Source organism: Dipodomys merriami, unplaced genomic scaffold (assembly GCF_024711535.1).
Source record: "Dipodomys merriami isolate MVZ:Mamm:240054 unplaced genomic scaffold, mDipMer1.0.p SCAF_5, whole genome shotgun sequence".
NCBI lineage: Eukaryota > Metazoa > Chordata > Mammalia > Rodentia > Heteromyidae > Dipodomys > Dipodomys merriami.
This window is the reverse complement of record NW_027206068.1, coordinates 29,457,249-29,482,334: the sequence shown is the minus strand read 5'-3', so window position 1 is coordinate 29,482,334 and position 25,086 is coordinate 29,457,249. Positions and strand designations below refer to the sequence as shown.

Sequence of the window (25,086 nt, the reverse complement as noted above, 5' to 3'; positions counted from 1 at the left end):
TCTGTGAGTCTGAAACGTGTGATTTTGGAGTTTCTCTAAAGAAAAAGAGTTAAAAACACAGAACTATGTGTCGGATTACTATGGATTATTGTGTATGGAAGAGAGTCATGGAAATGAGGGACTTGAAGCGTAAGCTTCACTGGGATTCCTGGTGAACCCATCCTGGTTCCCATGTTCCAAATAGCAGCTGGGCACATGTTGACCAACTGCTCCAAGATTTAAGAAGAAAAATACCAGAATATATCATAATTATCCTTTAAGCCAATGAGACCCAGATGTCATATCATAAAACAATTTTGCCTTATTTGTTTTGAGAGTTATATATTTTTCAATATAAAATGAATTTTAATTCATTATCTCCTAGAGCATAAATATAGTCTCCTTATCCCTTTTATGGTAAAAGGAAGTACAGTGAAAGAATCAAACAGAGAAGGACAAAACAATACAAATATTCACAAGCAGTTAGGGTATTTGGATGCATTTCAAGGAAACACTTGTGTTTCTGAAACTCACTTCTAATACTGAAACATACTTTGGAGAAGGAGGGTGTGAAGAGGCCTATTCCCCAGGATCAGGGCTTCGAATTACAACAATACCATCAAACACACTGAAGTTTTTTGTGAATTCCCAGAATTTAGGTGACTTCAATAGAATCCATCCCAATTCATAGCATTTCTGTTGGTGTGGCAATATACCTATCCCTGTCTATCTATTTTTATTTCCATTCATGCATAATGTTAAATATTTGTAAACAGTTTGATAACATACCTTTAAAACAAGCTGATAGTCTAACAATTCTTTGAGCTCTTTCTGCTCCTTTACTAATTGCTTTTGCTTAGATAGCAAATCCTCCCGTAAGTTCTTAATTTCTAATTTCTTCTGCATTACTTCCTTACGCAATTCTTCAGTAGCTTCTCTCAGAATTCTCATCTTCTTTTCCATTTCCTTGAAAAGTCATAAAAATAGCCAGGTGTTATAAGATGAAAAAATACATTTATCTACTGAAAAACTGAACCAAACATCATTCACTTGCCATTTTGATTATATTTATTTTGAGGCTCATGAATGATTTTTTCACAAAGTTAGATATAATTTATTTCTGATATGTTCATAAGAGAATATTGAACTAAAAATTTTTTACATTAGATTTTAAGCCATTTTAAAACTAGTTCTTCAATGAGTCACTCGTGGCTCACGCCTGTAATCCTAGCTACTAAGGAGGCTGAGATCTGAGGATCATGGTTCAAAGACAGCCTGGGCAGGAATTTCTGTGAGACTCTTATCTCCAATTAACCACCAGAAAACGAGATCTGGCACTGGGGCGGGGGCTCAAGTGGTAGAGTGCTGGCCCTGAGCTGAAGAGTTCAGGGACAGCTCCCAGGCCCACAGTTCAATACCCATGACTGACAAATAAACAAACAAAGGAAAAAAAAAACCAAACTAGTGCTTCATATTTTAAGTTATTTTCAAGTTATACCAAAAATGTTAATAAAAATATTCTTTTTTTTTTTTATAACTTTGTGACTTGAAAAAATCAGTTGCAAATAATCTTTGAATATCTGGCTTTTGGTTAACCTGAATTACTCATGGCACTAACAATAAGGAGATTCATATCTGGGATGACCAACTTTCCATCCTTTCATGCTTCAATTTTTCACACCAATATTATTTTTTGGCTTCTACAATTGTCTCTAAATACCCTCTAGCTCAGACTTACAGGAGATCATGTTTTCATAATGGATAATATTGACTTATGGGAGAAAAATCTTATATTCAGAAAGGTTACATGATACAAAGTAGATGGATCCAGTGAACCTGCTCTGGGCTTTTTGCCCAGCTCTCTCCTTCCACTGTTGCTAGAAAAGAGTAAAATTAATTAACTACAGTTACGCCTGAATAGGAAATGTCCAACACTTGGATGCCAGCTGATAGTGCTGTTTGGAGAGGTTCTGAAAACTTAAGACCTAGCTATAGGAAGGAGCTTATTAAGAGCATGACTTTTAAGGTTACACTAGCTCCTAATCCCACCTTCACTCCTGCTTCCTGTCCTCCATGAGAGGAACAGCCTCCTCCTCTACATGTTCCTGCTGCCACGATGTTTTGCCTCATCTTCATCTCAGAATCAATGGAGCCAAGTGAACATAGACTTAACCCTTGGAAACCATGATTCAAAAGATGTATCTTTCCTTGTAAAAGTTGTTCCTTCTGGTATTTTGGTCACATTTCTGCAAAAGTTACTAGCATACCTACAATCTGGAATGAAGTTCAAAACACTTTTTTCTATCCTGTAAAGAGTTATAACTGGAGGTTAGAAGTACTTCTATAGAATCAATAGTATTTTACTAAATGTTAAACAAGTTTTGAAAGCTGGCCTTAAGTTAAACCATAAGCAATGTAATTTTGAAACTTAACCATTCAGAAAGGAGCAACAATACAAAGTATAAGGCTCTATTCCCTAGAATAGAACACAAAAAGTAACTGCAACTTTCTCTTGTTCCCCAAGGTATGCACACCCCTCTACAATGTCTTTGCTATTCTTCCCATTAAAGGGAAGGCTAATCTTCCCTAGACATAGTCATGTGCATTGTTTTGACTAATGAATGCTATAAAAGTGATTTAAATAGAGGCTTGAAAAAGTTCCTGCAGGTCAAAAATTTCCCTTTTTTGAAGCTAGAAGCCCTTCCAATCTTACTGATGTGTGACCTCTGACCGGCCTGACTGACACAGCTGACATGCAAGTGAAGCCAATCTGGACCACACAGCTCCAACTCAACCAGCTCAGCCCAGAAGCATTGAGAACCATGGAAGAAATGATTGTTTTAAGCCATTAAGTTTTGAGATGCTTTACTTTTTAGAGATAGAAAATTGGTACCTCTTTTTTTTATAAAAAGTTCTTGTAACAATTTGGGATGTTCTCAAGAGCTATATGACTAATAGCTATAATGAAAGTAATATTTTAAGTGTCAACCACAGAAACTTATTTTCTTCTGGAAAGAAGATATGTCTAGCAGAGCATAGCAGATATTAGATGCCAACTAACCCAAGCCTGTAATAGACATCACTTACATTTTATTCAGAAGTTCTGTAGATTTTCCTTTTAGTATTACCAATAGTTATGATTTTTTTGGTCTTTTGTCTGTCATAATGAAGATAATTATTTTTAAAGATACATTTGAACCCAGCTGTATTTAATAAACCCTATGTAATCTAATACTTACTCCTGGCTTAGGTATCCTCTCAAATTCCTTTTGTATGAGGCTCTTTTCTTCCTTTAAGCTGCCAACAACAAAAAATCAAGTTGACAAAATGCAAGAGAATGCTTACTTTCTAAGTTTTTAAAATAAGTTTTTTTATTGTGAAAATACTGTACAGAGGAGTTATAATTACATAAGCAAGGTAATGAGTATATTTCTTATCAAGCATTGTTGCCTTCTCCTTTGATTTTCCCCTACCATCCCTTCCCTCCCATCTCCACAACTACACTCCTGCCCCCTACTCCCCCTAAATTGTAAAGTTCGTTTTTTGACATAGCATCTTGTACATCTCATTGTTGCAGTGGGTTAACCTGTATCCCTATTGAAACAATTTGTTTTTTCCCTTCCCCTCCACAAATTATACCAACATCAAATACAGTGAAAATGGGTTATACTGTGGGGGAGGGACATACAAAGCAACAAAAAAATCACGTGGTACCTTAAAATACATTAGAAACAATAGCAAGAAAGAAATAACCACTTGTGTCCATATCTTGGGGTTCATTTCGCTTAACATCATCTTATCTGACCTTTTCTGCTTTTCTCAGACATATACTAGTTATTGCAAATAAGGGAAATCATGGGACCTATGTTTCTTTGGGCCTGGCTTACTTCACTTAATATAATTTTTTCCAAGCCTTTCCATCTCCTAACAAACAGGGCGATGTCATTCTTTCTGATGGAGGCATAGAATTCCATTGTGTATATATACCACATTTTCTTGATCCATTCATCTACTGAGGGGCATCTGGGTTGGTTCCATATCTTAGCTATAGTAAATAATGCTGCAATAAACATAGTTGTGCTGGTAGCTTTAGTATGGTCTTGTTTGTGATCCTTTGGGTAAAGCCCCAAAGTGGGATTGCTGGGTCATAGGGGAGCTCTATGTGGAGTCTTTTGAGGAACACTATTTTATCTTTAATGTGTCTGGTGCCCTAGACCATTCTTTATGACTACTTTTGACTCCCACAAGCCCCACTCCTGTGCTTCCTCTCCTTTAGCATTCCTACAACACTGTAGGTGCACAAACCAAGTCCAGCAGTTATCTTAGCATATTGTTATTGAGTGGGAGCATGGACTTCCCTCCAGACCCCGGCTCCTTCCAGGCAGGCACTGGGCTTGCCTAGATACTACCACAGCCTTCCAAAGGATCCAGGTTGCCCGATAAAGTCAATCCTCAACCACCATTATGGTGCCACATAAACAAGATCCCATCACATGAAATTCCCATCTAACCTAGTTCAAAATTTTAACTCCTTTCTCAAGACTACAAGACTCTGCACAAATTGACTCTCAAGTCTCACTGACTGCCCCATTTGGTTCTGGCCAGATCAGCCTTCTTGCCAAACCTGCTCCTACCTCAGGGCTTTTGCTTTCCTTGTGTGGTGCCTCTAATCGGTTTGGTGTTTCCATAGAACTTTGCATAGCCCACCTGGATCTGCCTCTAGCACCTTCTTGGAGGTAACAGACCATCCAGTCTATGACAGCACCCATTTTCACTACTCATTTCTTGTCCTGATTTATTCTTTGTTAGTTTTTTGAGACTGGGTCTTCCTATGTAGTCTACGCTGGTCTCCAACTTCTGGTTCTTCTGCCTCAGCCTCCCAAGTGCTGGGATTACAGGTATATCCTACCATGTTTTCCCTGATTTACTTTATGATATTAATCACTATGACATTATATTATGTATTTGCATTGGTTCCAGAAAACTTTGCCTCATAACAGCATAGACATTGTTCTGTTTACCATTATTTCACCATTGCCTTTAATAGTGTTTGCTCATAGTAAGCACTTTATTGGAATAAATAGAACAATGGAAGCTAGTCTTAGTCCTTCATTTATTATTTGAAGTAAGCATTGTTTATATGCAAATGAGGTAAGGATATACATATGGAAATATATCTTTCCTTACAATGACCTAATGCATCACATTCCTCTACAGACAGATTCCTAAAAATCATGGAAAGTTGTTTGAAGTTGTGAAGAAGGGGCAAGCCAAGAAGGAGCTCACTTTTACTTTGACGTGGTGATCGATATGATTACAGAAGAACATCTTAGTTGAAAGAAGCATAACAGAGACTCAGGTGTGGCTGGGAAGTGGGTATCCAAGGACTCAAGTGTTTCAAGTAGAGGACAAATTTTGACCAGCATCGAGGTTAAACAAATACTGGATGTATTTAAGGATAATTCACTCAAATTTTGCTTTCCTCCCAAACTATTAAAAACTCTGACATGAACTCACAAGAAGACCAGGGAAGCACACCCTGTCTGTACTTGTATCTTGACTTCTTGGTTAAATTCATAAGAATCTGCCTTTGCCCATCCCCCGGCCCTGGTACATGAATTCCCAGGTATTTATTGTACCATTCTGTCAATCTGGATATACAGGAGGTCCATATTTTACGCTTTCCCTTGCTTTTGGATTGAGGCTGTTCGATGAATTCTTGCCAGTGGGAGCAAATGGCAGTGAATATCACCAGACTTTCTGGCCATGTGGTCTATTTGGAAAGTATATAAGATGTAGGCTATGTGACTTTCAATGGACAGTTGGAGTGAGCCAGAAACAAAATTTTGTTAAGTTATTCACAGATATTTTTGGATGTATTTGTTCTTGTTGTGTAGGTTAGCCGAAGTCTAACTTCTGTTCTCCATTCTGTTTCCCTATATTCAATTATGTGATGACTTTGCAATTAGGATCTCTAGTTCAGAATTTCCTTGGTGTTCCAATGGTTTATTTTTAGCTTCCTCTGAGACAACTCTAGTTGTGTATCCCAAAGACCTCTCACATTAAACTTTTTATCTTCCTCTCTGAAATGTACTTACTTCTTTTCTTCTCTCAGTCAAAGACACTTCCAATTTACTTAACTTTCTAATCTACAAACCTCAGAGTCATTCTTTCAATCCCCTTGTGTTTCAGTGGTGGGATGGAAAAGGAACCATTTTAAGTTTTTATTCTTAACAGCTCCCCTCCCTACCAGGAGAGACTAAGCAGAACTTAAGCCATCAGAATATAATTGATCTTAGAGAAGTAAACTCCAAGTCCAGTTGGCTCTGAAGCCACTCTAGCCACCCTATCCCTTCTAAGATAACGGTTTGAGAGGGTGGGGAAAAGCATGTAAGAGCTTCACAGTTCAGAGGCATAGGTTTACTGATACAACAATGCACAGTTATGTATGCTTATAAATATTGATGTATGCTCATGTATAAGTAAAAGAAAAGACAGTAAGTTGGGGCTGGGAAGGTGGCTCAGTGGTAGAGTGCTTGCTTTGCATACGTGAGGCCCTGGGATCAATTCCTCAGCACCACATAAGCAGAAAAAGCCAGGAGTGGCACTGTGGCTCAAGTAGTGGAGCACTAGCCTTGAGCTGAAGAGCTGAGGGACAGCGCCCAGAGTTCAGGCCCCACGACCGACAAAAAAAAAAAAAAAAAAAAAAGACATGAGTATGTGAGCTATTATAAGGCTATCTGAAAGTGGTATTGGATTAGATATAAATCTTTATTCCAAACAATAAAATAAGTAAAAAGGAAACAAAAGTGATAGAGGAAATTGGATTATATAAAATGCTTAGTTAACACCATAGAAAGCAGAGAGTATGGATGACAAAAACATGAACAAGGAATGAGGACAACAAATAGAACAGAGTGACAAATAAGGCAATTGTCAATCCAACTTTATCAACAGTCACGTTAAATGAGAATTTAAAAAACAGGTTGTCAGAAGGGATTAAAAAAATAAGACTCAACTATAGGTTATCTATAAGAAACTCACCTTAAATATAAGAATTCATAGAAATTAAAAGTAAATCTACAGTAAAGATATACCAGGCTGACACCGATCAAAAGAAATCAGGAGTTATACTACAGGTTAAGCATCCCTAATGCGAAAACCTTGAAACAGGAATGTTCTAACATATGAATTCTTTTGAGAGTTGACTTGATCTTCAAAGTTTCTAATTTTGGGTTAGGGGTATTCAACTGGCCCATGCAAATATCCTGACTCTGAAAAACGCTGAAATATAGAACACTTCTGGTCCCAAATATTTAGGGTAAGTGATACTCCTCAATAATCACAGAAAGAGCAAAGTTCAGAGCAAAGAAAGTAATTGGGGGATTATGGGAGAGTAAATTATTCAAGGGGACAAAATAATCCTTAACAGGTGTGCACTAATAACAGAAAGTAAAGTACATTGGCAAATCTGCAAGGAGAAATAGATGTATCACCAATCACAGATGGGGACTTCGATGTTCCTCCACCGGTCAGTAGGAAATAACTGACATTTATAGGAAGGAAACCCAGACTTTCCTCCCCTGAAACCTAGTATCATTGCAAGATGAAATTAACAAAAGAAATTAATATTTATAGGAAGCAAAGACAGACTTTTTTTCTCAGAAATCCAATCAGTACTGTAAGATAATATTAACAAAAGAAGCTGAAAACATTAAGAAATATAGTAAATAGGAAGATGTGGTTTCATTCAATTGTTAATGAGAATATTTATATTTTCATTATAATGGTTCGGATGAGATGATGTAATGCTGAAATGAAATTTTAGAAATTGCTTGAAAAAGACTTAGACTGAATGTTCTAAATAAGTAATGATGGGTTGGACACAGTTACTCGTTCATCATCATCATCTTCCACTAATGGTATCTTTGACTCCATTTTACCCACTAGATTTCCTGAAGAAATTGAGAAATATTTTCCTTCTTTTTCTTGTTTTTCTGCATTTCATGATTATTAAGAATCAACAAGTCTTAAGATTTTCCAGATGTGATTAATACAAAATTTAAATATAAAACATTTATCTGTGAAATAAAAGTTGGGATGTAGAGAGTATTGTGGTGACTGGATATATATCAAATCAAGCAGATGTAATGAATCACTGACTAAGGAACATGGAGCAGACCAGGTTTTATTTATTTTTTACTTGTAACACATAGATCGAGGTTATTGTGACATTGAACTTATTATAGTTGTCCATGGCATAGGATGAATCTCAGTTTTTCAGAGGTTTCAATTCTTAACACCTTTGCTTTCACAGCTTGCAAAATTGGAGCTATTTTAATTCCTATGTATTTACCCTACGCTTTAGGTAAACTGCCACCAGGGGGTAGTAGTGTACTGTCATATTTTGGTTTTAAAGAACCGGAGACTGAGTTTAAAAATGGTAATACTGAAGTTATTCCATGAGATATGAACTTAGTTTTGTCTTTAAGCATAAAATTTTATTTTCTCTAAATAAACACAAAATGGCTCATTATCTAGGGAATTTGAGACTAATTACATTTCTATTATGCAATTCTTTTAACATAGACTTTTTCATTTAAGATGCGTGTTTCTTTTTCATTTATAGAAACAGAACCCTACCTCTATCACTCTATGATTATTGTAATTTTCCCTGTATATTTTAATATAATTATACTAAATGTGTATGTATGTTTACCTTGCAGTTAATGTTTTCCAAGTCACTTATAAACTTCATAATTAGTGATTTAATAGTTATCTTCAAGATTTGTTCTGAGAAGATATACTGAAGCATTTATTATATACTAAGTGTCTTATACTTTACATACATGATATCTAAACTTCACACCTTGCTAAGTAGGTATTATCGTCCTTGCGTAAATGAAGAAACTGAGGAGTTAAGCTTCTCTCCAAGGTCTTTCAGTCAAGGATAAACTCAAACTGACCACAGAGATTTCAGTATGTAGCTACCTCTAGTCTGCATTATTGTTTAAACATTTCCCTGCTTATTGAAGAATGTAGATTACTTTGAATTTTTTAATTGATATTTTTATTGTGATTAAATGATTACATAAATTTCACAAATTTCATAGTCTTGTGAGATAATGATAAAATCACAAACACATTCTTTCATGGGGCAAACTGTCTTTATCATGGTCTATAAAGTTTGTGAATTTTATGAGCTTTGACAATTTACTTTGAATTTTTAACTCTCATAAATAATGTTGTAATGGACATCTTAGTATTGTATCTCTTTTTCTCCTTTTGCATTTTCATTTTTGCATGGAATTAGCAGACCAAAGTTTTTATTTGTTCCTTTTGGTATATATTCACTTATACTTTCTTTTTTTGGGGGGGGGGTCCAGTCGTGGGGCCTGAATTCTGGGCCTGGGTGCTGTTCCTCAGCTCTTCAGCTCAAGGCTAGTGCTCTACCACTTGAGCCACAGCGCCACTTCCGGCTTCTTTTTTTTATGCTTATGTGGTGCTGAGGAATCGAACCCAGGGCCTTATGCATGCAAGGTAAGCTCTCTACCACTGAGCCACCTTCCCAGCCCTCACTTATACTTTCTTAAACTCATAATCTGAAATTTCCCCCATATTTAAAAAATTAGGATCAACTAGTTATACAGGGAGTTTTGACATGTCCATATAGCCCAGAGTGCCTTGATCAGGGTTAACTCTTTTGTCATCTACCCTCATTCCATCTCTGCTTCCTAAACCAATCTCAGCAAGCTTCACTGCTTTCACACATAAGCTTGAAGTATTTTGACCACATTCACCTTCCTTTACCCTCTTCCCTCTCACTAACAATCCCAAGGCCTGTTTTACATTCCTGTCATTCATTTTGGGATATATGTTAATTGATCAAAGTGGTTTCATTGTGGTATTTCACACTTGCGTATGTAATATTTTAATCTGATTTAATTGTAGCCTACTTTTGCTTTCCTATCCCCACACTTATCATTACTCAATGGCTTTCATTTTGCTATCTTCTTCTACAGATACAAAATATTTTGGTATTGTTCACCTATAACTTGCAATCCTACATTGTTTTTAGCTTTTCTGAATAAGGAGTGCTTCAACATTAAAACTCATTAAAGCCAGGTACTGGTGGCTCACGCCTGTAACCCTAGCTGTTCAGGAGGCTGAGATCTAAGGACTGACGTTTGAAGCCAGCCTGGGCAAGAAAGTTTGTGAGACTTTTATCTCCAATAAACTACCAAAAATCCAGAAATGAGCTGTGGCTCAAGTGGTAGAGCCCTGGCCTTGAGCAAAAAGAAGCTCAGAAACAATGCCCAAACCCTGAGTTGAAATCCTAGGACTGCAACACACACACACACACGCACGCACGCACGCACGCACGCACGCACGCACGCACGCACGCACGCACGCACACACACACACACACACCCCAAACCAAAACTCATCAGGATTTAACTCCTCTCTGCAGCAAAACAGTCTTAACTGGAATAACATCATGAAGGGTTGTGGTTTTAGGGATTTGGAAGTGCAGAGATAATGCAGGAAGCTTGATATAAGAGGTATCATTCACTATAAGGAGTGAATCAGCATGAATGGATGGAAGTTTCTAGCAAGTAGCAGCTTTCCAGCGCTGGACTCAGTCTCTGAGGGAATCTCAGTGCATCTTGAGCCCATGTGATTCTAAGCATGTGGCAGTCAGGACTGAGAATCACTTTGGAGATCAACAGTTCTCAAAGCCAAATTCAAGTAAGAAATCACACAAAAAAACTTATAAATTATTCAAGATGGTTTATGTCTACAATCCTAGCTACACAGGAGGCTGAGATCTATGAATCAAAGTTCAGAGCTGGTCCAGACAGACAAGTCCTTAAAACATTTATCTCCACTTAACTACCAAAAAGCTGGAAGTAGAGGTGTGGCTCAATTGGTAGAAGGCCAGCCCAGCAAGAGTATAGGCCTTGAGTTTAAGCCCCAGTACTGGCACATACATATGCATATTTACAGACACACAATTCAAATATCAGGGGAGAATCTCAGATGCTGCTTTTCCTGTTATTTGAGGATTATAGTCTGATAAACTTACTTTTTTGTTCTATTAAGATACTGATTGCCATAAAGAGAGCTAGGTAGATTGCCATAAAGGGAGCTAGGTAGATTTAAACAATAATGTTCGAAGGTAAAATCTGCTAAGCTATAAGTTTTTCCTTACAGCTGGCCCTCAGCAACTGCCTGCATGTCCCTCTGCCATGTTCTCATTATCTGCAATTCTAGATGTGTTACTAAAAGCATCCCTCCAACCCTTTCTTATCAGATATGTTTGTTCTTGGTTCCTAGTTTGCTGTTGTTATTAATGGCCCAAGAATGAAAAAAAAAAAAACCCACAAAACTGATGTGAGCAACAAGGGCTACAAGAAACAGCCAGAGGACAGTAAATAGTCACAAGGTCAGGGTCATGCTGGGACAGCCCTGTATGTGTGCACCCAACCATCTCCTCTCTCCTGGTCCACCTGGTGACACAATGACCGCAATGACCGGCCATGGCCTTTTCCCCAGCTCACCAAGACAGGTTGGATATGTTGGATTTGGCATACTTGCTGTCTGAATGTTAAGGATTATTAGAAAGTAAGGAAGTTCCAAAAGATATCCAAGTCAAAACAAGGGAAAGGTTGGAGAAAATATTGAAAAGTCTTTTTAGAGAAAGGGTTTGGAATAAATTACTTCCACTTTGTTTCAAAAGTAAGTTCTCAACAATATTTACTTACCTGCTTCCTACCTCTATTATATTTACTAAGCTTATTCAAGTAGGTTATATTTTTTTCGGAAGTGCATATTTATCAAGAGGCCTAAAACTATCTAATACAGATTTAATAATTGACCGATTACATACATAGACTGACGATTGGCATTTACTAAAGAGCTTATCCTATGTTAAAACAGGAGAAAAATCATTTAACATACAGAATAAAACCCTTTTTTCTAGAGTATTTGAACAAAATGTTGTTGCTGACTGTTGTCAATGATTCAGAAGTTCCTAAAGAAGGGAGAGTGGATGGGTGCCAGTTATTTGGTCTTCCATTATTTAGATAATGAATAAAATGAGAGTTTATTGTGCTGATATGACAGATACCATCTGTATATTTGGATGAATAGTTTTCTTTCACTGACTTAGTTTCTTTATTTTTATCTAGAGATGGAATACCCACTTTTTTCTTGGGAGGTTGTTCACATGAATTTACTTCTGTAGCACATAATTCTGATTATGTGAAGCCAATAAAATATGTAATTTAAAATTATTTCCTAGTATTTCTAATTGTTATCACCATTATTATCTTTTAATGAAAATAATTTTAGGGAATACAAGGGAGCTTGTTTAAGGTAAAGTGTCTTATGTTACAAATTCAAAAAGAATTCACACCAAATATTTCTGTACATGTGCATTTGGAGTGTGCCGTTCACTGGGAGTCACCATATTCCTTCCCCTCCCCCAGCTTAAGTAGCTTAGTGAATAATTCGCCTGTCTATACCTAAAAGGCAAAAGCTCTGTTTTCCTATTTTTTTTCTTGGCAGGAATAGCTGGAAATTTTAAACAATCTCAATATCAACTGACTTTATGTTCCTCTTACCCTTTCATGAAATGTCAAGCATTCCTATTTTCAATAATAATGAACAACCACCAATTGTTTTAATTTCATTATTTTCTCAGCTGAAAGAGTGCTTACAGAGCACAGAAATAGCTAAGCTTTCTTTTTATAGATCTCACTGGTGAGCCTGACACAAGCTTAGATCGAAAAGACCAAAAACACTCTAACTTCCCCTCTGCTACCCCCATGAATAGAATTCTCTTAATTAAACTGGCCTTCTTTATCTGCCTTTTGGTTGAAAAAGTAGACTGCAAAGAGATAACTCCAACCCAAGGCATGCAGGAGTCCTGGAAACCTCATGTCATTTGCTTGTCTCTGGACAAGACTGAACTAAAGCTGTAAGAAATCTACCTACTGTTAAAAATAGCTACACAAAGTTCTACCGCCTTAAATGGTAACAGTGCTTGGGCATAGCTCAGGGCACAGCATAGCATGAAACTCGAATTGCAATCATTTACCAATTCAATCTAAATAGTATGACTTGCTGAAACACCTCCTCTACCAACTTCCACTGTGGGAGGGATGTTAAAGGTTTGGGAAATAACATTTATCCTTCTGGAAATAAGATTTCTGCTTTTAGTTAATTGGATGATATCTTCTAGATTTTGGTAAGAAAATGTGTTTCACCAAAGAGGGTAAGCTTCCTCTTTAGTCCTAGGGGAGAGATTCATCTGAGGAGACCGAGTTTGCCTATGAGGTCCCTGTTGTTGCTGTGTTAGAACAGAGCGAGTCAGGTGTGATCTCAGATGGACAGGCTTGTTTGGAAAATGCATGCACTCACCATGTCCATGCAGATACGGGAAGCAGAAGAGGACAGGAGGCTAAAGAGAAAAGCACAGATCTCACCAGTGAGATCATAAAAAGAAAGCTTAGTTATTTCTGTGCTGCATTCCAAGATGAGGCTGGGAGAAAGAAAGAGAAGGCCAAGTCCTTGTTTCATGCAGTGTATTTTTCAGCTGCAGTTCCCAAAGCCAGTGGCTTTTCCCACACGCAGAAAACCCAGCAGGGATTTCGGCCACCTGACTTATTTTCCCAGAAGTTGGGTGACCTCTTTGTGTAGGAATTGTTTGTTCCAGGGAGTCGAGAGAAGAACAAAGCTTGCAATTCTTGGAAGATGCCACCTCATACTCCTTGAACCTAACATTACTTCCTAATTTCTCATATATATATGGGGAAAGAGCTTTGTTGGCATGTGTCTTTGGCCTGCTTGAGAGAGGTGAGTACTTACCTATTTAATCTGTACTGATTATGGTACTCTCTCTCCTTCACTGCATTGAATTCATTCTGATACTTGAGCAGCTGTTCTCTCATTTTGGAGACCTCGGTGGAGAAGGCTTCTGGGAAAGCGTCGGCTTGCTGCAGGTGGAACTGCTGATCCTGGATCTGCTTAGTGTACCGCTTGGCATCCTGTAGCAGCTGAACCTCAGACTCCTGCGTGCTGGGTGACATGAAAAGATGTTTGCATGGTGAAGACTGCACATGCTCAAGAACTTCTGTGGTTTCTGTGGGGGTTTTGGGGGTGGGGATCATGTCTACAGTTGCTCTCCATTCCCAGGTCCAGTTAACTGCACTGACACTTTTGGGCCAAGTACTTTCTGTGGTGTTGAGGTACATGAGGTTTAGCTCCTGGCTCTGAGTCATTGAGTGGAGAGATCTGCTACAATAGGTAGCCAAATGCTTGATGAGAACCAACACCACTAGGCTCCACCCTGAGACAGTGGGAGACAATGGACAAAAGTATCCAGTTCAATAGGATATAAGTTATTCCTTTTTGCCTTTGAAGACTGACCAGGTCTTGCCAGAGAGTAGGGAAGGGAGAAGAGGAGAGGGTCATTCAGACAGCCTCCTTTTCCTTTCTTTTCATTTATTTTCCTCCCCTCCCTTCTCCTTTCCTTTTTCTTCCTATCTTTTCCAGAAAGGATTTTGGGTTTGAGACAAGGTCTTTCTATGTAGTCCAGGCTGGCCTCAAATTCTTGATCCTTTCTGGCTCAGCCTCTTAATGCTGGGATTACAGGCATGTGCCACAGTGTTTTTTCTTGAAGTCTGGAATATTTCTGACATGATTGAGGGAAGACCTTTCTCCCTTAGTGAGCTAAGACAAGGCAGAAACTTTTTAAATGACCCTTTACTAGGAACCTAGAAAGAAAAATTTCCTTATAAAATTATGAACATAAATTAATTTATAGATTAAAATATCCTAACTTTGATGTGTGGCTAGAACTGGGCTTTCACATCATAGAAGAGTAGAATCATACAATCCCATTATATCCTAATGCTTTGTCTCTAGGGCGGGGGACTAAGCATCTAGCAGAGGTAGATTTGGATGAACACAGAAAGTATACAGAATCGATTCCTCTGAATTAAATCTAAAACTTGCTTGTGCTGTGCGTTAGCATCAACTCTGGCCTTACTGGTGGATGTGACTCATCCTTCTCAGACGCCCTTACATTAGCTACTACTCCTGTTCCAAGGCAAACCCTTGCTGTTTCCTGCTTTCAAGCCAGGGCTCTCTGTTCATGTGCACTTCTTGTCAAGTTTCCCCACCAGAGAATTCTTAGGGCTTTTGTTCATTTGCAGAGATGCTCCGTAATCTGATTATGCCTAAAGCAGCTGAAGCTAGCACATGTGCTTATTTTCCTAGGGAAATGGGCTGGGCCATCATTTTCCCATAGAGTGAAGGATTCCATAGTGGTTCTGGTTCGAGTCAGAATATGAATGGCAATTTATCCGCATGTCATTATTAACAATATAGTGTCAGTAGAAGAGAATTTAACAGCTGTTACAATGTGATCTCTATGGAAAACTCAATCAGAGTCAGTTCAGCAGCTCCTATCTCTATCTGCCTGGATAAGCCCCAGCAGCCCTAGAGTCTACTTGTTACTGCCTGCCTTCCAGGCAGTCGGTATAGGACAATGGTGGGTGTCTGTACTAGTTAGAGAGGGAACTAAAGCATCAAGAGGAGGTAAAATGTGAGTGGCAGAGGGGAAGTAACTGTTTTCAAGATAACTGGGAAGTGGCGAGAAATAACTCCAAAGTCTTGGTCCCTGTTGCTATTTGTCTCTGAGCTATTGGGAACTGTGGTCAGTGGAGGAGGAAGTCAAGTCATCTCACCCTGTGAAGCTCCACTGGGCTTTACAGAAGAGCTATTCTCAGGCTAAGAGATACTGACATGTTTGTTATATTAGCAAAGTCTCAGAGGGGTACCCTGAAATCCACACGGGGTTTCCTCCCAGCTAAGTAATGTAAACTATGTTGAAGAAGGTGTCTCCACTTTCTCTTGAAAACCCCCAAATTCCTAGGGCTTAAGAACTATCCAGCAGCCAGGACTAATTCTGGAAGAATGGAGTCTCCATTAGGGTTGAGGAAGAAGATTTGGCTTAGTGCTGAGGAAGTGGAGCCAAGGCTGGAGGCTCACAAGGGCTCCAGAGGGCTGTTAGGAACTCCAGTGGGTAATAGCAGTTGCTGTGAAAGCTGTTGAATAATTCTGTGGAAACCTAGTCTGACCTAAGGCTGGCTGGCTGTGGCCAAAGCCGGTAGCCTGGGGTGGGAGGAAGTTGTGAGAGGCCAAGGCAGTAGTCTCTGCAGAGGTAGGCTAGGATCGTCTGAACAGTGATGAGAGGCAGAGAGGGGTCCTGCAGGAATGTCATGCAGCATGCAAGCCAGTGTCACCCAAACCCCTGTGTTCGAAGTAATTCCAGTAGACAGTCAGCATCTATACAATAGCATCTGTGCAGTTGTGGCCCTAGACCCAAGACCTATCTGTGGCCCTAAATACTTGCTCATCTTGTCACAGGGCAAAACTTACAAGCACTCCTTAATCAATGAAGGAAGTAAATAGATGGACAAATGTCCTGTCACCCTTCAGTGGCAGAGTTCTCAGGTTTTTCTACATAATCACACAGAAAGTTGTCTAACAAACTGTACTCCAGCTGTTCACTGTCTGAATCCATAGCTTAACCCACCCCATCTGGTCTCCTCTTCCAATCCCACTTTCCCCAATCGTTTCTCCAATGATGTGAGCTCAAATCTTTGCCTTAGAGCCTATGTTTGGTGGGAACACAAATAAAGCAATGTCTCATTACAAGAGAGAAATACAGATGTGATAAAAAAAAAAGATACCTTCAATTTGGTAAATAACATACCTTATCACAGTTTCGTGCAGCAAAATGTACTTGGCTTTTAACTCTGCCATTCTGGTTCCAGGAAGTTTTCCCGAAGCATATAACTAGCAGAGAGAACACAAGGTCACTATTAGCCACACTCTCCTTGTGCTTATGCAGGAGATAATGCGGGTTTTCATGGAGATCTTATGAATTCTTTCAGCCAAGCTTTGGAGAGGATACACATGATGGCAATGTGGTGTAGTGAAAGAAGCTGGGGAGTCAGAAAAAGTATTTCTAGTTCCAGTCTGCCTTCTGCAAACACTTTGTTCTGGGACAAGTCTACTCACATTGCTAGGCTGTGACTTTCCCATCTGGAAATTGAAAGAATTCAATCCTTCCAATCCTAAGAATGTTATCTTTTAGGTTTAGCAAATAACCTGAATAAGGTAAATTATGAAGATGACTATTTATAAGGATAAGAAAAGGAGTAATTATTGAACATCTCTTATATGCAAGAGTTGCATATCTATTACTTCATTCAATTAAAAATATTTATTGTCCCTTTATTGCAGCATTATTTACCATAGCTAAGATATGGAACCAACCCAGATGTCCCTCAGTAGATGAATGGATCAAGACAATGTGGTATATATACACAATGGAATTCTATGCCTCCATCAGAAAGAATGACATTGCCCCACTTGTTAGGAAATGGAAAGACTTGGAAAAAATTATATTAAGTGAAGTAAGCCAGGCCCAAAGAAACATAAGTCCCATGTTTTCCCTTATTTGCAATATTTAATATATGTAAGAGTCAAGCAGAAAAGGTCAGATAAGGTGATGTTAGGAAAATGAACCCTTAGATATGTATTTAAATGTTTTTTCTTTCATGCATTTGTTTCTAACGCATTTATAAGATTATTTCTTTGTTGCTTTGTATGTCCCTCCCCCACAGTATAACCCCTGCTTTCACTGTATTTGATGTCGGTATAATTTGTGGAGGGGAAGGGGAAAAACAAGTCGTTTAAATAAGGATACAGGCGGACCCACTACAACAATGAGAAGTACAAGTTGTCATGTCGAAAACGAACTTTACAACTTTGGTGGGGGTGGGGGGAGGATTGGGTGGGGGTTGGGGTGGCTGGGAAGGGATGGGAAGGGGAAACAAAGGGAGAGGCTACAATGCTTGATAAGAAATGTACTCATTATCTTGCCCATGTCATTGTAACCCCTCTGTACAGTATTTTCACAATAAAAAAAAAAAAACAAAATCCACAATGGTAAAAGAATAAATAAAAAGATATTTATTGTCTTTAAGTAGTTGTACAAAGGAGTTGCCATTCAAAGAAGTGGCATATTACCCCTTTCAATATTCTCACCCATCCCTACTAGCCACCCCTCACTTTTCTTAATTTTGTAGGATATGCATTTAATTTTTGGCTGCATTTTTCATCCCTTCTTCTATTTACTCATCTACTCCCCCTCTCTTTGATCCTTACCCGCCCCGAACCAATTTTCTGATGTTTATTTTGTTTACCTTCAATTTTGCCTTTCTAAGGAATTACACTGTGTGAATTCCCCCGTGAGAATTGTTTCAGTTAGCACATTTGTCTAGACTTGAGTACCACCCAAAGTATTTACTTACGTATTTGTAAACTAATTCTAGCTCCCACATATGAGAAAAAACATACAATCTTTGTCTCACTGGACCTAACTTACTTCACTTAACATAATTTTTCTGGGTTCTTTCATTTCTTTGCAAATGATGCAAAACCATTCTTTCTAGAATACAAATAATAACATGCTGGCAAAGATATCATCAAAAGGGAACTCTAATACACTGTTGGTGGTGTAAATGTGTTAAACCACTCTGGAAAGCAGAAAGGGGGTTCCTCAAAATACTAAACATGGAACTGCTCCATGATTCAGTAATTCCACTCTGGGCTTTTATACAAAACATTACAAACTAGGATACAATAATTTCACCAGCACAACAATGCTCATTGCAGCACTATTCAGCACAGATAAGGTATGCAATCAGACCAGATATCCCTCCATAGAAGAATGGACCAAGAAAATATAATATATTACTTCATTCTTAAAAATGTTTGGAAAGCAGGGATTTTTTTCTTCATTTGAAACTACAAGTTAGAATAACTAAGTGATTTTCTTCAGTATATATTTAAAATCCTAGTTAAAATAGTGTCTTAATTTGACAGTGTCAAATCTGGAAAAAGAACTTTTATTTGCTCTCTGAATAGAGGAATAATTAGCTAATAAACATCAAACTCTAAAGCTTTAGCTTATTATAGACTATTTTTAATTTAGTATTAGGTTGACTTAATAAGTACAGAGAATTAAGGAAAGAATTCTTTTTTTTTATTGTGAGAATACCGTACAGAGGAGTTACAATTACATGAGCAAGATAATGAGTACATTTCTTATTAAGCATTGTTGCCTCCTCTTTGTTTCCCCTAGGAAAGAATGCTTTTTGAAACATTTATCTTCTTATGAAGATGCTGTACAGAGAAGTTACAGTTATATCAGTAAGATAATGAGTACATTTCTTGTTGAGCATTGTTACCCCCTCCTTTGTTTTTCTCCCACTATCCCTTCCCTCCCCTACCTCCCTCACTCCCCACCCCTGCCAAAGTTGTAAGGTTCATTTCCAACATAGTGTCTTGTGAGAATCATGTTGCAAGGGGTCATCCTGTATCCTTGTTTCAGCATTTTGTTATTCCCCTTCCCCTCCCCAGATTAGATAAATGTATATACAAGATGCAAGGTACCAAAATCAAGTACAGTGACAGGGATATACCATAGAAGGAAGAGCATACAAAAATATCAAGAAAAAATCACAAAGTACATTAAAAACAACAGCAACAAGAAAAACCTCTTGTGTCCATATCTTGGGATTCATTTCTCTTAGCATCATCTTTTTCTTTAATAAGTTTTTTATTGTGAAAATACTGTACAGAGGGGTTACAGTTACATTAGCAAGGTAATGAGTACATTTCTTATCAAGCATTGGTGCCTTCTCCTTTGTTTTCCCCCTACCATCCCTTCCCTCCCACCTCTACAACTATACTCACCCCACACTTAAATTGTAAAGTTTGTTTTTCAACATAGTGTCTTGTACATCTCATTGTTGCAATGGGTCAAGCTGTATCCCTATTTAAACATTTTATTTTTTCCCTTCCCCTCCCCAAAATATACCAACATCAAATATAGTGAAAACAGGGGTTATACTGTGGGGAAGGGACATACAAAGCAACAAAAAAATCACATGGTACCTTATAAATATGTTAGAAATAGCAAGAAAGAAAAAATCACTTGTGTCCCTATCTTGGGGTTCATTTCACTTAACTTCATCTTATCTGGTCATATGTATATAGCTTTTGATCTTTTCTACTTGTTATTGAAAAAAATATATATATATATACTAGTTATTGCAAGTAAGGGAAACCATAGGACCTATGTTTCTTTGGGCCTGGCTTACTTCACTTAATATAATTTTTTCCAAGTCTTTCCATTTCCTAACAAACAGGGCAATGTCATTCTTTCTGATGGAGGCATAGAATTCATATATATATATATATATATATATATATATATATATATATATATATATATATATATATATCACATTTTCTTGATCCATTAATCTACTGAGGGGCATCTGGGTTGATTCCATATCTTAGCTATGGTAAATAATGCTGTGATAAACATAGTTGTGCTGGTAGCTTTAGTATGGTCTTGTTTGTGATCATTTGGGTAAATGCCCCAAAGTGGGATTGGTGGGTCATAGGCGAGCTCTATGTGGAGTTTTTTTTTTTTTTTGGTCCAGTCGTGGGGCCTGAACTCTGGGCCTGGGTGCTGTCCCTCAGCTCTTCAGCTCAAGGCTAGCGCTCTACCACTTGAGCCACAGCGCCACTTCTGGCTTTTTTTTCTTTTTGCTTATGTGGTGCTGAGGAATCGAACCCAGGGCCTCAGGCATGCAAGGCAAGCGCTCTACCACTGAGCCAACTTCCCAGCCCCTATGTGGAGTTTTTTGAGGAACCTCCATACTGCTTTCCAAAGTGGTTGAACAAGTTTACACTCCCACCAACAATGCAGTAAGTTCCCTTCTGGCCACATTCCCTCCAGCATCCCTTGTTATTAGAGTTCTTGATTATAGCCATTCTAACTGGGGTGAGGTGGAATCTCAATGTTGTTTTGATTTGCATTTCTTTTATGGCTAGAGAAGTTGAGCATTTCTTCATGTGTCTATTGACCATTCTTATTTCCTCTTCAGAGAAGTTTCTCTTTAAGTCTTTAGCCTACTTATTTATCAGGCAGTTGTTTCTTTGAGGCTTTGTTGTTGGGGATTTAATTTTTTGAGTTCTAAGTATATTTTAGATATGAGGCCCTTATCTGTTGTATGGCTAGTGAAGATCTTCTCCCAATCTGTGGGCTTTCTATTGAGCTTGCTAGCTATGTCCTTTGCGACGCAGAAGCTCTGCAGCTTCATTTAGCATCATCTTATATGGTCATATGTACATAGCTTTTGAGCTTTTCTCCTCATCTGATAAGATTATCCTAGACATATCCTAATTATTGCAAATAAAGAAAACCATGGGACCTATATTTCTTTGGGTCTGGCTTATTTCACTTAATATGATTTTTTCCAAGTCTTTCCATTTTCTAATGAATGGGGTAGTGTCAATTCTTTAAGGAAAGAATTCTTACAGCTGCAAGCCACTTATTTTGGTGGGGCATCTACCAAAATAACAGCAGATTTTTCGATAGAAACCTTAAAAGCAAGGGAGGCTTATGATGATATATTTCAAGCACTGAAAGTTAACAACTGCTAACCCAGAATAGCCAGCAATGCTGTCATTCATAACCAAAGGGCAAATAAAAACATCTCATGATAAACAAAAACTGCAATTTATCACCATTACACCAGCAACATAGAAGACCTTTAAAGACATCCTATACACAGAATCAACCTAAACATGAAGAAAGTGGATAAAATAGTAAGAGTATCACATATGAAGAAATGTTTCTGGGAAGGGTTATGTGAGATAAGCATGTTAAAGTATGTTTGTATGTGCATATATGTACTGTGAAGGCCAAGTAGGAGGCCAGCCTAGTAACTCAAAAACCAGCCTGAAGCCAAAGACAAGTTGAAGGTAAGTTCATTGCGGATTCACATCTCAAAGAACTTACAGATTTAGTTTTTCTCTGCTGAAAAGACTACTTGCCTTCTACTATGCCTGGCATAGTAGAAACAAATTTGTCTTGGATACTGTCCTATGGAAGTTTGAGGAAATAGGCATAGAAGAAATGATAGAATACTTGAACTATACCCAGTAGTTTTATTATTAGCAAGTGACTATTTGTTACTTTATATTTTTTAAATGTAAGTTAAGCAAATAAGTATACTTATAAATTACAAACCTATGGCAAGAAGCAGGGCTGCTAGAATAATGATGTGAAGAACTTGATGAATTCCTCTCATTCCAAGAAGTGTGATTAAACTGTTTAATATAATTTAACAATTTAAATTGTTATCTTAAATTGTTAAATGGACAAATGAACATAGAGGAGATTGACAAGTGTGTATTCAGTGAGAGATTATGGCATTTGAACCATGATCTGTACCATCATCCCTAATTCCATATTATAGAAGTATTCTGGGCAGGCTTGGCAGTCAGGGAAGTGTCTATTTCCCTTGCTCTGCTGAAGGTCTACTTCATGGTAGTGGAAAAACCCTAAAAAAACCAAAGCACTCATCTACCCGGTCTCAGTCTGGCATCCCGGAAGAGCTTTACTAGGTAGGCAGCTGCAGCTGTTCATTAGTGCCCATGTCCACTCCCTCATGTCCTGTTCTGTGTGGAGACTTGGGGCAGGACGAATGAGATCTGAGTTCCTCAGACCCCCCCATTCTTGCTCAGAAACACAATCATTTGAGACATTTAGGGGCTCACCAAGCTTTGAAGATTTGTAGCCTTCATTCTCAAGCTTTGATTTTATCCCAAGAGCACTGTTAAAAAATACTAGGAGGCTGAGATCTGAGGATCATGGCTCAAAGCCAGCTCCAGCAAGGAAAGTCCATGAGAATCTTATCTCCAATAAACTACTAGAAAACCAGAAGTGGCACTGTGGCTCAAGCAGTAGAGTGCTTGCCTTGAGCTGAAGAACTCAGCTCAAGGGATAGCACTCAGGCCCAGAGTTCAAGCCCCACAACCAATGACAACAAAAAAATACTAAATATTTCTGGGTACTGATGGCTCACACCTGTATTCCTAGCAACTCAGGAGGGTGAGATCAAAGCCAGCCCAGGCAGGAAAGGCCATGAGACTCTATCTCCAAGTAATTACCAGAAAACTGGAAGTGGAGTTGTAGCTCAAAGTGGTAGAGCCTTGAACAAAAGAGCTCAAGGACAGCACCCAAGCCCTGACTGACAAGAAAAAAAAAGTACTAAATATCAAAAGAGCTAAAAGAGGAAGATAATAGCTTTGTGATACCAGGAGAGGCAGACCAGCAAATGTGTAACAGAAAAATCAGGGCATGAGACAAAGAGCCTTGCTAAAATCCCATTTGATACTGGTGGACTGGTAGGGTATGAAGTCTCAGGCAGTGACCAGAGGAAACTTCTAAGCTATCAGTGCCCGAGTAAGTGGGGGCAGATATATAAATTCCCTGAACTTTGAAGTAGGCACCAACCCATAAACAGACCTAATGGAAAAGGATGAAAATCTTGTTGCTTTAGTGGGCTGAAGCACAACTTCTGACCAATCAGTGGGTGGCTGATCAGTAAGCTATCCGGATCTAGTGAGAACCACCAGATATCAAACTTAAAAATAAAAGGAGGCTGTACTCTGTGGGAGGAAAAATGTTTTTCATGAAGTTAGTTCAGCCAAGTCTGCCAACAAATTTATACTGAAGCAAGAATGACACACACACACACACAAATATAATACAACACACCAAACCTGAAAAGGATCCGAATCCAGAGCCACAGGCCACCTGGGTATGTCTCACATGGCTGAGCATCTGCCTAGCTAGTGTAGCCCTAAGCTAAAACCCAAGTATCCCTAAAGAGAAAAAAGGATCGAGTTGCTATGTTATCTAAAATATCCAATTCTTATGTGCAAAGATTTTTTTTTTTTTTTTTTGTCGGTCATGGGGCTTGAACTCCGGGCCTGGGCGCTGTCCCTCAGCTCTTCAGCTCAAGGCGAGCGCTCTACCACTTGAGCTACAGCGCCACTTCCGGTTTTCTGGTGGTTTATTGGAGATAGGAGTCTCACGGTCTCTCCTGCCCGGGCTGGCTTTGAACCGCGATCCTCAGATCTCAGCCTCCTGAGTAGCTAGGATTACAGGCGTGAGCCACCAGCGCCCGGCATGTGCAAAGATTTTTAAAAATTGGGATCCCACCCTACATAGGGAGCAAAAAGTCAAATGAGTGGACAGAACATGCTTTTGGAGGTATAAACTTGGATTTAACTAAGACTTCAAAGACACTATGTGTTTGAAGAAGGAAGGAAAACTAAGGTTAAAGAATTAAAGGGGGAGCTGGGAGGTGGCTCAGTGGTAGAGAGCTTACCTTGCATGCATAAGGCCCTGGGTTCAATTCCTCAGCACCACATCAGCAAAAAGAAAAAAAGCCGGAAGTGGCGCTGTGGCTCAAGTGGTAGAGCGCTAGCCTTGAGCTGAAGAGCTGAGGGACAGCGCCCAGGCCCAGAGTTCAGGCCCCAGGACTGGACGGACCCTCCCCCCCAAAAGAAGTGAGCTATTAAATAATAAATAAATAAATACAAAAAAAGAATTAAAGGGGAATATGATGATAATTCAACAACAAAAAGTATCATTAGGAGAAATTCTTAAGGAAATAATTGAAATTCCAAAGTAGAAAATTATTGTAACTATAAAATTTACGGTATGATTTCAATAGTGGTTTTGAGCAAGTAGACCTAAAAAAAAAACCCAAAAAACAGTGAACCTGAAGATGAATCAGCAGAAAAAAAGCATGTAGATTCAAGAGTAGATCCCTTTCAGAAATGAGGGATTTCATAAAGTCTACCCATCTACATGTAATGGGAGAATCCAAGAGAAGGGGGGGCCAAAAAATCAGAGATAATGGCTAAAAATGGCTGACTTTGTGTGCTGTCTCTGAGCTTTATCACACAAGGCTAGCACTCTATCATTCAAGCCCTGACTCCACTTCTGCCTCTTTAGTGGTGAATTGGAGATAAAAGTTTATAGACTTTGCCACCCTGGTAGCTTTGAACCATGATCCTCAGATCTCAACCTCCTGAATAGCTAGGGGAGAGAGGAGTTGGGGAGGTGGGGAGGGAAGGGAAGGTAGGAGAAAA

General features: G+C 38.7%; 1 protein-coding gene across 3 annotated transcripts in view; it reads right to left on the bottom strand.

The window, feature by feature from the left end:
• Positions 1-25,086, bottom strand: part of Ccdc146 (coiled-coil domain containing 146) — a 111,566-nt gene that overhangs the window by 27,361 nt on the left and 59,119 nt on the right. For all 3 annotated transcript variants that reach the window (XM_069996324.1, XM_069996323.1, XM_069996326.1), the window contains exons 3-6: positions 16,766-16,848; positions 13,852-14,061; positions 3,219-3,276; positions 769-945 (exon numbers count right to left, since the gene is read on the bottom strand). In XM_069996324.1, the coding sequence (XP_069852425.1) occupies positions 769-945; positions 3,219-3,276; positions 13,852-14,061; positions 16,766-16,848 (528 nt within the window). The remainder of the gene's footprint in view (positions 1-768; positions 946-3,218; positions 3,277-13,851; positions 14,062-16,765; positions 16,849-25,086) is intronic.